The sequence below is a fragment of the Lampris incognitus genome, chromosome 8, assembly GCF_029633865.1.
Source record: "Lampris incognitus isolate fLamInc1 chromosome 8, fLamInc1.hap2, whole genome shotgun sequence".
In the NCBI taxonomy this organism is placed as follows: Eukaryota; Metazoa; Chordata; class Actinopteri; order Lampriformes; family Lampridae; genus Lampris; species Lampris incognitus.
The window spans coordinates 14,709,606-14,723,013 of NC_079218.1; the positions used below are offsets into that span (position 1 = coordinate 14,709,606).

The following is a 13,408-nucleotide window of genomic DNA, read 5'->3' on the forward strand; positions in this document are numbered from 1 at the left end:
TAAATGAACGAGATCGTTTCCTGATGGGATCAAGAAAGCAGTCCTCAGAGGCAATCACTTCTCCAGGCTTTCTGAACTTATGGGGATATTTTGGTGGACCCAACTCGGCAGCAAAAGCGGGTCTGTAGTGACCCGATGTGGACTGACATAGCCCGGTGTATGACATGCAATGTGAATTAACAGATAATGTCAATTAGACGATCAGCACACTGATGTACACGGCGAGTTGTCACGGTCTCCAATTTTTCCCTGTCTAAGCTCAGTAATGTCTTTGTGTCCCGTGAGGAATGCCTTTTATCATGTGACATGGTAAAAAGGAGGGAGGGCGGAGTGGTGGCGGTGGGGGTCTTGAGACAGCTGTTTCCCATCAGTAGTCGGTCAACTGCAGTCAGCCAGTTGAAATCCCGCTCCGGGGATCAGAGAGGGGCAAAGCAGCGGCGCCGAGCCCTACAGAGAGGTGGGGGCCAAAATGCTTCCAATTAGAGGGTCATCCCAATTTGTTCTCCCATATCCACGGTGCTCATCAGGCATTTTGACCCACTCCCCCTGTGCTATGCACATACTGTATAATTCCATAGCCAGGGGTAAAAGGAGCTACAGCCATCTGGGAGTGATTATGCCGGTTCCTCATTGTTTCCTGTCTGTTCACCCCAGCTCGGCTCCACCGAGCTCTGCTGTACTGCTTACTCCATCTTGGCTCAGCTCCCCTGGCCTGTTCAGGTTCTAAACCCCCCCCCCGTTTTTTTAAGACTGGAAATGCTTAGCAGCAGTCACTCGTGCCCAGGCGCCCAACCTAGCAATCTTTGTTCCTATCGTTGGGCAGCAGGAGTCCGCTAAGCGATATGGAAAGAGAGGAGCTATGAGGGGAGTGTCTTTGCTTTCCTTTATGTTGTAGCCCCTCTTTTTTCTCACTCACTCCTCGTTGTTTAATGCTCTCTGTCTCCTCTGTTCCCCCAGTGTTGCCACATTCCTACTTGATCCGCTCGTTCCCAGTTTTATACTGGGCCATGTCACTGTGTAAAGGCTTTTAGATTATCCCAGTCAATTTGCTGCGCCCATCAAAATGTGATTTTATAAGTCTGATGTATCTGGATCTGGAGTCACCATTGTGCACAACACAGCTCCTTATAATTAGTTAAGAGTTGGGGGCTGGCAATAGCGACAGGAATGAGCTGCCTGTGGCCACTATAAAGTATCTTAGTGGTGCAGCCTTTTGTCGTCATCGCTGTCAGCTATCAACACAGCCAGAAATTTCTCAGCAGCAAGTCTCAATATTCGTCATTTCATAAATCCGGTTAGAATGTAAGGGAGGTGCCTGTTTATTGGCACTGGGAGGATGTACTCAGTGACATTGCAGTACTCATGAGAGAAGCATGAAAAGCATGTTCTTTATTAGTGGCGGAATGGGATTATCAAGTTCTTTGAAAGAGATGTGTCTTGGTCAGAACCAACTAAGGTGACACTCGTTTGTCCACTGAGGCTCAGCTCAGTTAAGATGCTCCAAGCACAGTCGAGCACCTGCAGCTGTCACCATGACCTGGGTCAACTCTCCTGAGCACTGTGTGACCAACATATAGGACTACTTGTCAATAAGGGCAAAGTAGATCTTAGATGGTTAAAAAGGTGGTGTGGCGGTCCAGTCCGTTGCCTACCAACACGGGGATCGCCGGTTCGAATCCCTGTGTTACCTCCGGCTTGGTTGGGCATCCCTGCAGACACAATTGGCTGTGTCTGTGGGTGGGAAGCCGGATGTGGGTATGTGTCCTGGTCGCTGCACTAGCGTCTGCTCTGGTCGGTTAGGACACCTGTTCAGGAGGGGAGGTGGAACTGGGGGAATAGCGTGATCCTCCCACGCGCTACGTCCCCCTGGTGAAACTCCTCACTGTCAGGTGAAAAGAGGCGGCTGGTGACTCCACATGTATCGGAAGGGACATGTGGTAGTCTGCAGCCCCCCCACCCCCCCAGCCACCACCACCACCTCTGATCGGCAAAGGGGGGTGGAGCAGACACCGGGATGGCTCGGAGGAGTAAGGTGGTAGTGCGGATGCAATTGGGGAGGAAAAGGGGGGGAAATTCCAGAGAAAAACGATGTGCCCAGGGAACATGTTAACTCCGCACCTGGGCTCTCCATCAAGGTGGATGGGGCCTGTTTTTTATATGTTTCCAAAACAAAAAAGGAATTCGCTAAGTTGTGTAAGTGGACGGCTAATTACGATGACAACCACGTCACATGGGGTCTGTCAGCTCTAGGCAGTCAATGTATATTGTAGAAAAGTGAAGAGAAACTTAATTTTTAATTTTGACAGCTAGACTAGCTAGCTACATCCTACAGTAAACAGCCTGCTGTGTTTGGTACCGGGAAAATGTGGTGCTGCTGCAGGACTGTACTAAGGTTTGTATCAGTGCGGGCTGAACCAAGGCTGGATTAGCCCCAGCACATGTCCTGGCATAGGCAGATATGTACTAAGACAGAAATTAAGTTTTCAATTCCACATTAACAGTAGGCAATTATTAAATTCACCCTGCGGCAGGAGACCAGTTGATAATGCCATCTTCTACTGACTCAACTGACAACTGGTCTCTTCTTCTTTTTTTTTTGCCCCTTTTTCTCCCCAATGTTACTTGGCCAATTACCCCACTCTTCCGAGCCGTCGCTGCTCCACCCCCTCTGCCGATCCGGGGAGGGCTGCAGACTATCACATGCATCCTCCGATACATGTGGAGTCGCCAGCCGCTTCTTTTCACCTGACAGTGAGGCGTTTTACCGGGGAGATGTAGCGTGTGGGAGGATCACGCTATTCCCCCCAGTTCCCCCTCCCCCCTGAACAGGCACTCCGATCGACCAGAGGAGGCGCTAGCACAGCGATCAGGACACATACCAACAGCCCGCTTCCCACCCGCAGACACAGCCAGTTGTGTCTGTAGGGACGCCCGACCAAGCCGGAGGTAACACGGGGATTCGAACTGGCGATCACCATGCTGGTAGGCAACCTAATAGACCACCACGCCACCTGGACACCCAACTGGTGTCGTCTTTGATGAGTTGAATGACTGCCTCGATTTTCTCTTAGTTTTGCTGTCGTTTGTGTAGTGTAGTGTGTGTATATATTTCACCATCTTGCAAGCAACCTTCGATAGCATGCTGAAGAGTTTGATGGGGCTTTCTTGGAGAAAACTTTCCTGATCTGCAGAAATTATCAATCAGCACTTGTGAAAGCTGGCAAAGTGGTTTGCACCACCAAAGGAGGACAGTAAAAATTACCAGGATAGCAACGGTTACTAAGGGTGGGCAGAGCTTAGGTTCTGTCACCTATGAGTTTTAAGGCGGCATGGTCCATTCATAAACATGTAATCATAAAATGGTCACAACGGTGACATCATTTTTTCCAATAAAGGTGAACTTTACATTGATACGTGTACATTTACACCAAGTGGAAGTGAAGGGAAGTAGTTTCTGCAAGGCGAAGTACTGAAAAGACAATGGTCCCTGTAGTGATGGGCCCATGAAGACAAACTTCTCATTTACCACGAGTCCAATTAAACACGCTGTAACATTTGAATCAGCTCATTTCCGATGGCGGTCACGGGGCCTGAAATCCATTTGTAATGTCCAGATTTGGTCCTGGAGGCAAACTGCTTTTCCGTAGCCTCGAAATGCGATTCATATTTTTTGTGAAAATTGACTCATAGACCATGATTCCCGGGGTTAGACGATATGTCAGTAGCGTGTCATGGCTGCGCTTGATGAAATCCACTTTGCCCTTGGTCAGTTGAATGCTTGTGAAATTAAAAAATGTGTTTTATTATTTTTCCTCACTAACAAGATCGACCAAAATGAACAGACATAATGTGAGCTTTATTATTTTTCCATGACCTCAAGCAACAGGCTCTTACCACAGAACCATGGAAATGTTTATGTCCATGACACATTTTAAGACCTTGTCTTCTGCAAACATGAATTAGGTTGCGCTTTGGACCAGGGGACGAACTGACGCTTTCTCACAACACCTTTCACTCTCGCAGTTCCTTTTAACAGATAATCCATCTGTGTGAGCAAAACTGCATTATTACAGCAGTTTCAAATGTCCTTCAATTGCTATTTCGTGCCGCTTTGTGGCCCTTTTCAGCAGAGTTGAATGGGTGGCGTTCTTGGTACTGGCGTCCATGTTTTCTCACGGTTCTCTGCTAAAATGGTAAATTTCCAGTTGTTTCGGAAGCATTTATGTTGATGGTAGTAAAGCTAACCATCACATCAGCCAATGCCTCAGTAAGGTGCAGACTGTGCACAAGATATAAGATGTAGCAGGTGTTGGACACCTGTCTTGTCTTCGTGACGTGTCCCAGGGAGGAAGTAGAGACATATTCAGTGTTCTCAGTGTTACTGACAGTACAAATGATTTTGGTGGTGTTGGCCGGGGGGGGGGGGGGTTCCTCCCTAATTATATCCGGCCAATTCCCCCACTCTTCCACGCTGTCTCGGTTGCTGCTCCACCCCCTCTGCCGATCCGGGGAGGGCTGCAGACTACCACATGCCTCCTCCGATACATGCGGAGTCACCAGCCACTTCTTTTCACCAGACAGTGAGGAGTTTCACCAGGGGGACGTAGCGCGTGGGAGGATCATGCTATTCCCCCCAGTTCCACCTCCCCCCAGACAGGCGCCCCGACCGACCAGTGGAGGCGCTAGTGCAGCGACCAGGACACATACCCACATCCGACTTCCCACCCACAGACACGGCCAATTGTGTCTGTAGGGACGCTCGACCAAGCCGGAGGCAACATGGGGAGTCGAAGCGGGATCCCCGTTTTGGTAGGCAACGGAATAGACCACTACGCTACCCGCATGCACAGTACAAATGATTCTAATCTAAATGTTTGCCGAGTGTGTTCCTGTGTAGAGCATACGATGAGGGTTAAACCAAATAGAGTGAATAGTTAATCTTTATAAACCATTTGGCCTTTAGCATGGAGCCATCCTGTGAGCCCTGCCATACTTTGTTCATTCATTGGGGGCGGCGTGGCTCAGGAGGTAGAGCGGGTCATCTAGTAATCGGAAGTTCGCTGGTTTGATCCCCGGCTCCTCCGGAGAGTGTGTCAAAGTGCCCTTGAGCAAGACACTGAACCCTCTAACTGCTCCTAATGAGCAGGTTGGTGCCTTGCATGGCAGCCTCCACCATCAGTGTATGAATGTGTGTGTGAATGGGTGAATGTGAGTCATACACTGTAAAGCACTTTGAGTGGTTGGTAGACTAGAAAAGCGCTGTATAAATGCAGTGTAGTTACCCTTTATTTTCTTTATTCTGTTTCTGAAGGGATGGGGAATTTTTCTCTGCGGTCTGCCAGTCGAAAGAATGTTCAGTCTCGGTCAAGTTGATTTCTCAGTCTATTACCACCGGTGGTGAACGAGTTAGGTGTTACAGTGGCCGTCTAAGGCACTTTTTGATCATTTGGATCATTTGTGTAGTTTGTCGGTGTCGTACACGGGATTACTATGCTTTGAGGTTGTGAAAGTGGGTTGTTTGCACCGGTCTGTTGCTGCCAGTTGGGTTTCCCGCAGGTTATCTAGTATAGGCACTTGGGGAGGTATGACCGACCAGGTTGGCGCACCACAGCAGGAACAACTGAACGTGAAGTTCATCATTAAATTGTGATGGAAAGACTTATGCACACCCAAACAACTCCTCAGTGAAACGACAAGGTTAATGGTTATGTACTTTACATTTGTTAATCACAGTGAATAATAATCTGCGTAGGATTTTGGTTTCAGGTGTTTTCTTGTGCTGTCATCTCATCGTATATCGTAACATGTCGCTCTGTGGATGACTGACTCTGTGTCTCACAGTTCTGCGAGACGACTTCAGGCAAAACCCGGTGGATGTGATGGTGGCGGTCGGTGAGCCGGCGGTGCTGGAATGTCAACCACCCCGTGGGCACCCTGAACCCACCATCTCCTGGAGGAAAGACGGTGCCAACGTAGATGACAGGGATGAACACATCACGGTAAGATTTGTCACTCATGCTAAATCACCCTACATATATTTTCAACTTGAAAAACTTGAACCTTTCAGAATCACATTTCCAGTTTGTAGTAAAAATGGATCCTTCATATCTTATGATGTTACACAATTATTATCATTGTAATTCACACAGTACCAAGTAAATATCTGGTCAGACATCATCGTCAAAGGTTTTTATTCAAAAGACAGCTATACAAAACTAACGTTGAGGAGGTTATGAAATAGGCTATAAAAATATCCTTTCCCCAACCGGTAGCACTTGACATGATATTGAATTGAGACCATCGCACTAAAACACTTTTTGGGAGGAAAAAATTGAATGTTGTAAGCGTAGCACTGAAAAGACAAAAGAGATGTGATCCAGAAGAGAGAAATCTAAAGTGTAAATTAAGATATTAAAAATTCTCAGGAAAGGTGTCCAGGTACCATAGTGGTCTATTCCGTTGCCTGCCAACACGGGGATCGCCGGTTCGAATCCCCGTGTTACCTCCGGCTTGGTCGGGCATCCCTACAGACACAATCGGCTGTGTCTGCGGGTGGGAAGCCAGATATGGGTGTGTCCTGGTCGCTGCACTAGCACCTCCTCTGGTCGGTCGAGGCACCTGTTTGGGGGGGAGGGGGGACGGGGGATAGCGTGATCCTCCCACGCGCTATGTCCCCCTGGTGAAACTCCTCACTGTCAGGTGAAAAGAAGCAGCTGGCGACTCCACATGTACTATGGATGGATGTGGTAGTCTGCAGCCGCCCCTGGATCGACAGAGAGGGTGGAGCAGTGATTGGGATGGCTCAGAGAGTGGGGTAATTGGCCAAGTACAATTGGGGAGGAAAAAGGAGGACCCCCCCCCCCAAAAAAAAGAACATTTTCTCTAGAAGTCTTTGAAGAAGGTGACACAACTGAAGAAAATATTAAATATGTCCAGTTCTTCAGAGCCGTGGAAGATGAAATAGTGGTGGTCATGTGTTCAGTCAGGGGTGTGCATGGCACTAGGAAATAGTCTTTTTTCCTCTGCGAGAACTGTAAAATGTAGGTAGGCCATCATTCAAGGGTGCAGACCTCATGTTGATTTTGTGTTGTGTGGGTTAAAGATCAGGTCAAGAGATCATCTTCTGACCCGCTGTACAATAGAAGGTCCAGACAATGAGGAGACATGGATTTTAGTGTCTTTGTGTGTGTGTGTGTGTGTGTGTGTGTGTGTGTGTGTGTTTGGGCAAGATAGAGAGACACGGGGTGATAAGTTGATATATTAACATGTGGGCGGTAGCAGTGAACCTGTGATGCTTCTTATCTACCTTATATTCTGGATACAATAGTTAGCCAAGTAGCCTCATGTCCCAATGCTCAGTTAAATTGTATGTTATCTGGGCGTCTGGGTAGCGTAGTGGTCTATTCCGTTGCCTACTAACACGGGGACACCCGACCAAGCCGGTAACACCAGGATTCGAACCGCTGATCCCCGTGTTACCTCCGGCTTGGTCGGGCGTCCCTACAGACACAACTGGACATGTCTGTGGGTGGAAAGCCAGATGTGGGTATGTATCCTGGTCGCTGCACTAGCGCCTCCTCTGGTCGGTTGGGGCGCCTGTCTGGGGAGAGGGGGGAGGGGACTGAGGGTAATAGCGTGATCGTCCCATGTGCTACGTCCCCCTGGTGAAACTCCTCACTGTCGTTTGAAAAGAAGCGGTTGGCGACTCTACACGTATTGGAGGAGGCATGTGGTAGTCTGCAGCCCCTCCCCGGATCGGCAGAGGGGGTGGGGCAGCGAACAGGACGGCTCGGATGAGTGGGGTAACTGGCCAAGTACAATTGGGGGGGAAAGGGGGAGGTCAAATCCAAAAAAGAAAAAGAAAATAAAATAAATTGTATGTCATTTGAATAGAGGCTGTTTTAGCTGACAGAATTTGGGAAATGGTTCTGAAGGCCTTTTCTCCAACTTGATACTGTACACTGAATGTTACAGGATGGATTGTCTTGGTTTGGTTAAGCAGATGGCAGAAAAATACAAACCAATAAATTTCATAGCAAAGAAAAAGAAAAAAAATGGCATCCATAATGCTACGCCATGTGTAATGACTCGGCCGAGGGTATGATATGAATCCACTTTATTGAAGTTGTCATGTTGCATGTCAATATTTTGTGCATCTGGCTCCCTACAGCATGGGATAGGATTAATACTGATATTTTTTTGGATTGTGAATGTAGAGAGTAGTTTTCAGACACAAAACATCTGCTATCTTGGATCAGCAGGCCAAGGAGGGAATGGTATCGGCTGCCCGTCCCTCATAATAATGGATTAGGCCAGACAGAGTGGTCTTTTGGTAGTCCTGGTTTACAGACCAGCACTTGTTTACTACCAGTCTCTATATGTATATATGTATGTATGCATGCATGCATGTATATATGCAGATGGGTGCATATATGTATGTGTGTGTGTGTGTGTGTGTGTGTGTGTGCTCACTTCGGTGTTCGTGAGTGCCTGTATTGATTTATGTTTTTAAATGCCTTTGCATAATCCAGGAGGACACTGAGGATGGGATTCGGAGCTCATCCTCGCATAAAGTGACAGGTAGACTCTCTCCGGGGGACTATGATGGACAGAGCAGCTATCTCTGATTTAGGGAGACGAGGGGATCAGAGCAAAGGAGGGGGGGGGCTTCTGAGGGAATTACAAAGGGTTATTTATATATTTATTTATTTTGCTCTGTGCCTTTCTTTATACTTCTCCCCTCTCCTGGATAATCGTCTTTCTATATGGATTTCTATATGTCAGAAAACACTTGCTAGACCAAAGCAGTCTACCACAACTCCTCCTGTCATCCTGCGCTACATTCCATCCTACCGAGTGTTTCCCTCGAGTTCTTAAGCCTGACTTATTAATGATGTGTACAAAATTTGCTCGAAGAAATTATGCGTGCTTGTCCAGTCGAACATCCATCCAACCATCCTTCCATCCATTATCCAAACCGCTTATCCTGCTGTCAGGGTCGCGGGGATGCTGGAGCCTATCCCAGCAGTCATTGGGCAGCAGGCCGCCAGACCATCACAGGGCCAACACACACATTCACACCTAGGGACAACTTAGTATGGCCGATTCACCTGACCTACATGTCTTTGGACTGTGGGAGGAATCAGGAATCAGCAACACTTCATTTGTCATTTCACCTCATGTACTTGCGCACATGAAGTGAAACGAAATGCCGTTTCCCCCAGCCCACAGCAGTGGGCAGACAAAAACCCATTTAAGAACTACCAGAACACACATATTCAAACTAACACATATAGCTAAACCAAAAAATAAATAAATAAAAAATCTCTGTCCAAGCCAGGATGACTGTCGGAACCGCCGGTCTGCATGGGCTAGCAGTTAGCTTAGCCTGCCCCGATTACGCGTCCTGTCAGACCACCCTCCGTGTTTCCTCCTCGGGCACAGCTCCAGGCAGGGACCGTGGTCCTGTGGTAACCTGACGAAGCAGACCAAGCCCTCCCAGCTGATCCAGCGCCAGCTCTCCCAGCCAGACACCCTCGACACACCTCCCCGCACGCCACATGACGACATCAAAAACACCAGTCAACGCCAGGTGAGGCCGCCGCCAGACCGCCCTCAGTGTTATCGGAACTGCCGGTCTGCATGGGCTAGCAGTTAGCTTAGCCTGCCCCTATTACGCGTCCTGTCAGACCGCCCTCCGTGTTTCCTCCTCGGGTGCAGCTCCAGACAAGGGTAGCGGTCCCTGGGCCCACAGTGCAGCAGACCAAGCTCTCGCAGCCAATCCAGCGGCAGCTCTCCCAGCCAACAAACGAAGACAAAAATTTAGACGCAGACAAAGACACTGCATCAACGGTACTGGGTGAGGCTGCCGCAAATGTGAATTCGCGCCGCCATCTTCCCACACCGGAAGCGGAAGAGAAACCGGAGCACCCGGAGGAAACCCAAGCGGACACAGGGGGAACACGCAAACTCCACACAGAGAACGACCCAGAATGACTCCCTTCCCCCCCAAGGTTGGACTACCCCCGAGGCTCGAACCTAGGACCTTGTTGCTGTGAGACGACCGCGTTAACCACTGTGCAACCATACCGCCCATCCAGTCAAACACATGCAACAAAATAACCTATAAACAAATGTAAAAACCTTCACCGGAGTCATGGTAGAATGAGATGGAAAAATGAGCCCTAGGAAAAAACAGCTGGTAAGAGATGCATTGCAGATCTAGAGTTCTATATTTACAATATGCCACAGCTTTGGCTTAGTGAAATGCTGTCTGGTGACCAGGAATTTGCCTTTAAACGCACATACTTTACACATGGCACTGAGAGACACGCCAGCTCTCCTGTAGCTCGTGTGTTGCATAATGCTCGTTCCTGTTATATAGTAGCAAGCTTGTTTAAAATCTCTTCACTTTAGCTGGAAACATTTAAATCTCGTTGGGCAATATGTATAGAATTTATGAACACTGACAGTAACAGTTGATTTGGCAGGACAAGCTCCCAAATTCCACGATTTGTACCATGTAATTACTTATGGCTGGCATCATGTATAAAAGTACACACAACCACAAATCACATAGCAAATTGTCGAATCTCAGCCTTTAAGCCGCAACATTTGCAAAAGGTTTGGCACATCAAACATAGTTAGGGTTCTTTACTTTTGGGGGGAACTCAGTTTGCAAACAAATCGAGCAGGTTAGCAAGGATGAGCGGAGGCGGATCATTAAAAAAATGAAACATTATAGTGATTGTTTGATGTGTTTCATCTGTGAGCTGGCAACTCACTGTGTCTGCTGTCACGCTGTACCTGTACTGCATCTGTACTGTATCTGTATCTGTATCTGTACTGTATCTGTGTCTGAACTGTATCTGTAAATGTATCTGTACTGTATCTGTGTCTGAACTGTATCTGTATCTGTACTGTATCTGTATTGTATCTGTATCTGTACTGTACTGTATCTGTATCTGTATCTGTACTGTACCTGTACAGTATCTGTATCTGTACTGTATCTGTATGTGCCCATCAACTCTGCTGCAGGGGTCTCGAGTCCCCGCGTGCCTCAGGGGCACCGTAGACGACCTGACTCTCTGACCTGTGTTATAAACTGAACGTGTATCAGAGCCGTGTCTATCTGGGAAGAAATATAAAGATAGATGGGTGTGGCAGGGACCTGCGCTGCATCCATAATTGCATGCTACCATACTATTTACAATGCCAAAATTGTAGGCGAGTGTTTTTAGTATGTCCAAAACCATAGTATGCAAAAAAAAAAAGGTATTGCGAGAAATACCCGGATGTCATGCCACATCCAAAGCAATATCACAGTATGCAAACACTGGATGCTTTTCTGCCGTGCATATCCCACAATGCATTGTGCTCACTTCACGACAGCAACCAACATTGGCGAAGGGTGAGTCGAATCCAAGCGATGGAACAGCTGAAGCGTTTAAATGTTTTAACTTTCACTATGCGAAGCAGAAAGTAGTTAAAAATTCAATATTTTTATATTTGAAGTGTAAAAATAATCATTGATTTCAGCTGTTGCTTCATATAAGGAAAACAGAAAACATTTAAAAATCATAAACTCACACTGAGCCTCATCAAATTGTTGGCTAGTATACTTGGCAGGATATGATTGCTGTGTGTCATCATTAATCTGCCAAGGGCTGAAAGGAAGTGGTGCAGCCCTCCATATGTGTGTCTGAAAGCCGTCACACTTTTTACTTGCGTAACAGCAGTTGACTGGAAGATAGTACACATGTGTAGAATGTGGTACATAGTATGGGGTTTCGGGACACAGCCCTGGTGTAGGTACTGACTCCACGGCAGGTAGATTTAAGAGTGGCTTGTCAGGATTTGGGAGTGGCTTGGGCAACAATCAACACAACACCGATGCATGATTCACTTCTGCCTATTCATGTGTCTTTCAGCAGGCAGAGGCTTTAGAGCTGGGGGGGGGGTTGCTGGTGGTTAATGACTGTGAAATACCCCCGAAAAAGGGGAAATTTTATCGGATGACCAGCCTCTAAGAAATTCTTTGTGTAATAGATATTGTAATTTGCAGTACTGTCTCCAGTGTGCCTTTCAGCTGAGTGCCAGAACCTTGTGGCCAGAAGTTTGATTGTAAGTGATGTGGGTGAAAGTCGTATAGGTCGTTTGGCCTAGGGTGCATTGTGTCCCTTTTTTTCCTTTTTTGCTTGAGTTTATAGCGATTGGGCGTTTTGTGTGGTCTTGGGTGTACATGGTTCTCACTTATCGGCTAATCGCTCAGCTTCTGCTTGGTGGTTCGTTATCTCTAAAACACGTTGGATAGTTGCAGGATAGCCCAAGTTCATATTCTTTTTAATATTCAAAGCAGCATAGATATTCACCATGGTAATATCAGCGGGGGGCAGTCGGCAAAGGGGATGTGGACAGAATGCAGAAGAAAGCATGTTTAATCATCACTTATCATTCACTTTGGTTGTAGCTTGTGTGTGTGTGCATGTGTGCGTGCGTGTGTGTGATTGGGGATGTGAGTTAAGGTGTATGTGAAATATAAGTGTGGGCTGACAGTGTACACTTATGACAGACACGACTTCTGAGGAGACTGGCTTCAAAGGATCCCGGCGCCTTTGTCCCCAGGGCTCTGTGCCTATGCAGCTCCTGATATGAATTATGTAATTTCCGAATCAGTGACCTTCTGCAACCTAAAAGGCATTTAAAAGTTGATTCCGAAGATAGCATGCATATTTCATACACATATACACCAATCTGCCAAAACATTATGACCACCTGCCTTATATGCTGCCGGTCCACCATGTGCTGCCGACCTGCCAAGGCATGGACTCTACAAGACCCCTGAAGGTGTCCTGCGGTACCTGGCACCAAAACATTACCAGCAGATCCTTCAAGTCCTGTAAGTTGCGAGGTGGAGCCACTGTGGATTGGATTTGTCAGTCCAGCACACCCCACAGATGCTCAATCGGACTGAGATCTGGAGAATTTGGAGGCTGGGCCAACACCTGGAACCCTTCATCATGTTCCTCAAACCATTCCCGAACAATGTGTGCAGTGTGGCAGGGCGCATTATCCTGCTGAAAGAGACCACTGCCATCAGGGAATACCATTGCCATGAAGGGGTGTGCCTGGTCTGCAACGAAGTTTAGGGAGGTGGCACATGTCAAATTGATGTCCACACGAATGGCCAGACCCAGGGTTTTCCTTCAGAACATTACCCGGAGCATCACAGTCCCTCCACCGGCTTGTCATCTTCCCACAGTGCATCCTGGTGCCATCACTTCCCCAGGTAAACAGCGCACACATGCACGGCCATCCATGTGATCTAGAAGAAAATGGGACTCATCGGACCAGGCAACCTTCTTTCACTGCTTCAAGGTTCAGTTCTGATGCTCATGTGCCCATTGTA

At 47.6% G+C, this 13,408-nt stretch overlaps 1 protein-coding gene across 1 annotated transcript in view; it reads left to right on the plus strand.

Moving 5' to 3' along the window:
* The window catches only part of LOC130117297 (roundabout homolog 1-like), a 130,440-nt gene that overhangs the window by 81,827 nt on the left and 35,205 nt on the right, over positions 1–13,408 (plus strand). Inside the window, exon 3 of the mRNA XM_056285506.1 lies at positions 5,842–5,999. Coding sequence (XP_056141481.1) covers positions 5,842–5,999 — 158 coding nt within the window. The remainder of the gene's footprint in view (positions 1–5,841; positions 6,000–13,408) is intronic.